The sequence below is a fragment of the Belonocnema kinseyi genome, chromosome 6, assembly GCF_010883055.1.
Source record: "Belonocnema kinseyi isolate 2016_QV_RU_SX_M_011 chromosome 6, B_treatae_v1, whole genome shotgun sequence".
Taxonomy (NCBI): Eukaryota; Metazoa; Arthropoda; class Insecta; order Hymenoptera; family Cynipidae; genus Belonocnema; species Belonocnema kinseyi.
Window position 1 is genome coordinate 122676265 of NC_046662.1, and position 2050 is coordinate 122678314.

Sequence of the window (2050 nt, forward strand, 5' to 3'; positions counted from 1 at the left end):
TAAAGGCGGCGTTTGACTCATTAGACCGAGGCGCAATAGAAAAATTTATGGTAAAAAAGGGGATAAGAGAGGGATTAATAAAAGGCGCATCAGAAATTTTTATAGAGACAAAAAGCAGGATAAAGGTAGAAGAGCAAGTAGGAGATAGTTTCTGGTTAGTGAGTGATGTGAGACAGGGATATCCTTTGAGCCCACTTTTATTTAATTTATTAATATCAGACTTTGAAGAAGAAAGAAGGAGAAAAGGTTGGGGAGCAGTCAGGATAGGGAAGGAAAATATATATATACACTGGCATACGCATACGACATAGTGTTGATGGCAGAAGCTGAAGAAGAGATGGCGGGATTAATTACAGGATAAGAGAAATACTTAGATGGGAAAAAGCTGAATGTAAATGTAGAAAAGACAAAGATAATGAGGTTCAGAAAAGAAAGGGGAAGGAAGAAAGAATTGACAGAGAGATGGAAGGGACTAGAGTTAGAAGAAATAATAGAGTGTAAATATTTGAGATATAACTTGAAAACAAATGAAAACCATACAGCTCATATAAGAGAAAGGATAAAAAAGCAGCAGGGGTAATGAAACAGATATGGGGAATAGGAAAAAGAAGGTTAAAAAAAATTGGAGGAGAATGTGGTTATTTCATACGCTGGTATGGCCGGTATTTGGTTATGGAGGAGAGATATGGGGATGGAAAGAATGGAAAGGTATTAAGAATTTACAAGAAAGGTATATAAGGTGTACACTTGGGGCAAACTGGAGGGCGCCAGGATATATGGTGAGAGAAGAAGCGCAAAGCGATAAGTTAAGGATTAGAGTGGGAAAGAGGGCATACAAATTTGAGACGAAGCTGTGGGAGAGAAAGGGAGGGGAGTTGACGAGAAAGTGTTTGATGGTGGTAGAAGAGAGAAGAGGAAGGGCGATCGAATTAACGAGATGGGAAGAAGAAAGGCGTGAGTTCTCTAATGATAGAGAAATAGAAGACGAGACTGGAGTAAACTATGAAGAATTGGAAAAAAGGGAGAGGGAAAGACAATTAATAGAAAGGGTGGGGATGTACTGGTAAAAAGAAGAGAACAGAAAGTGTAGAATATGTGAATGGGAGGAGGAAACATGGGAGCATGTATGGAAAGGATGCAGGAGAGGAATGAAGATAAAGGAAGCTACCAAGAGAATGTGGTTAAGATTCGAGGAGAGGATGGAGTAGGAGAAGAATCAATGAAGGAGTTGGAGGATGCTAGAGGAGCGAATGAGAGAGAATGAAAGAATGAAAGTGAAAACAAGGCAAATGGAGGTATAAAAAAGTGAAAGAATAAGGAAACGGAAGTCGGTTAGATTAAAAGCGTAAAGATTGTAAGTACTGGTAAGGTAAAAGTCAAGTAGACTAAGATGCGTTTGCTTTCTCATGCTCTCTCTCTCTCTCTCTCTCTCTCTCTTGCTGCTCTCTCGCTTTCGTTCGCTTGCTCACTCGTTTGGTAATAAGTTCTAAATTGCGCTATCGCAGGAAATAGAGACAAAGAACTTGATATAAGACTTATATAAATAGTTATAAATAATTGTGTGTATATATATATATATATATATAATTAAACATTTGTCATAAGGACAACCGCAAGCTTTCGCCGAGAGCGGGTGCTAATCTGAAAAATTGCACCCGCTTCTAGCGAAATCGCGGTAAAATTTCAGCCACGACCACGCCTCACAACCGTGAGATAGGTGGTTACAGTCTGTAAAGGAATCAATACGACGATCCAGCAAAAGCCTCGTGCACCCTAAGAACACGGAGCGACCCAAGGACAACCGCCTTCTGCATTTTTCCAGCGAGTGTTCTAGCATATTGTTGACACGCAGGGATGCTTTTTAGGCCATTAGGAAGTGAAAGCTTGGCACTACCAAGAGCGCTGATGATAAGGACGATCAGTTTAACAGAATATTCCGGGTACAATAGTTGCAACTCCCTTATAAGGTCTCGATAACTCTCTTTCTTTTCATTCTCCTTGGCTATGATGTTTTTGTCAGCTGGTGCCGAAAATTCGATAACGAACATGG

At 40.0% G+C, this 2050-nt stretch overlaps 1 protein-coding gene across 1 annotated transcript in view; it reads left to right on the forward strand.

The window, feature by feature from the left end:
• Nucleotides 1-1114: 1114 nt before the first annotated feature.
• LOC117175589 overlaps nucleotides 1115-2050 on the forward strand; it is a 59942-nt gene continuing 59006 nt past the window's right edge. Inside the window, exon 1 of the mRNA XM_033365297.1 lies at nucleotides 1115-1204. Within this exon, the coding sequence (XP_033221188.1) occupies nucleotides 1115-1204 (90 nt within the window). The remainder of the gene's footprint in view (nucleotides 1205-2050) is intronic.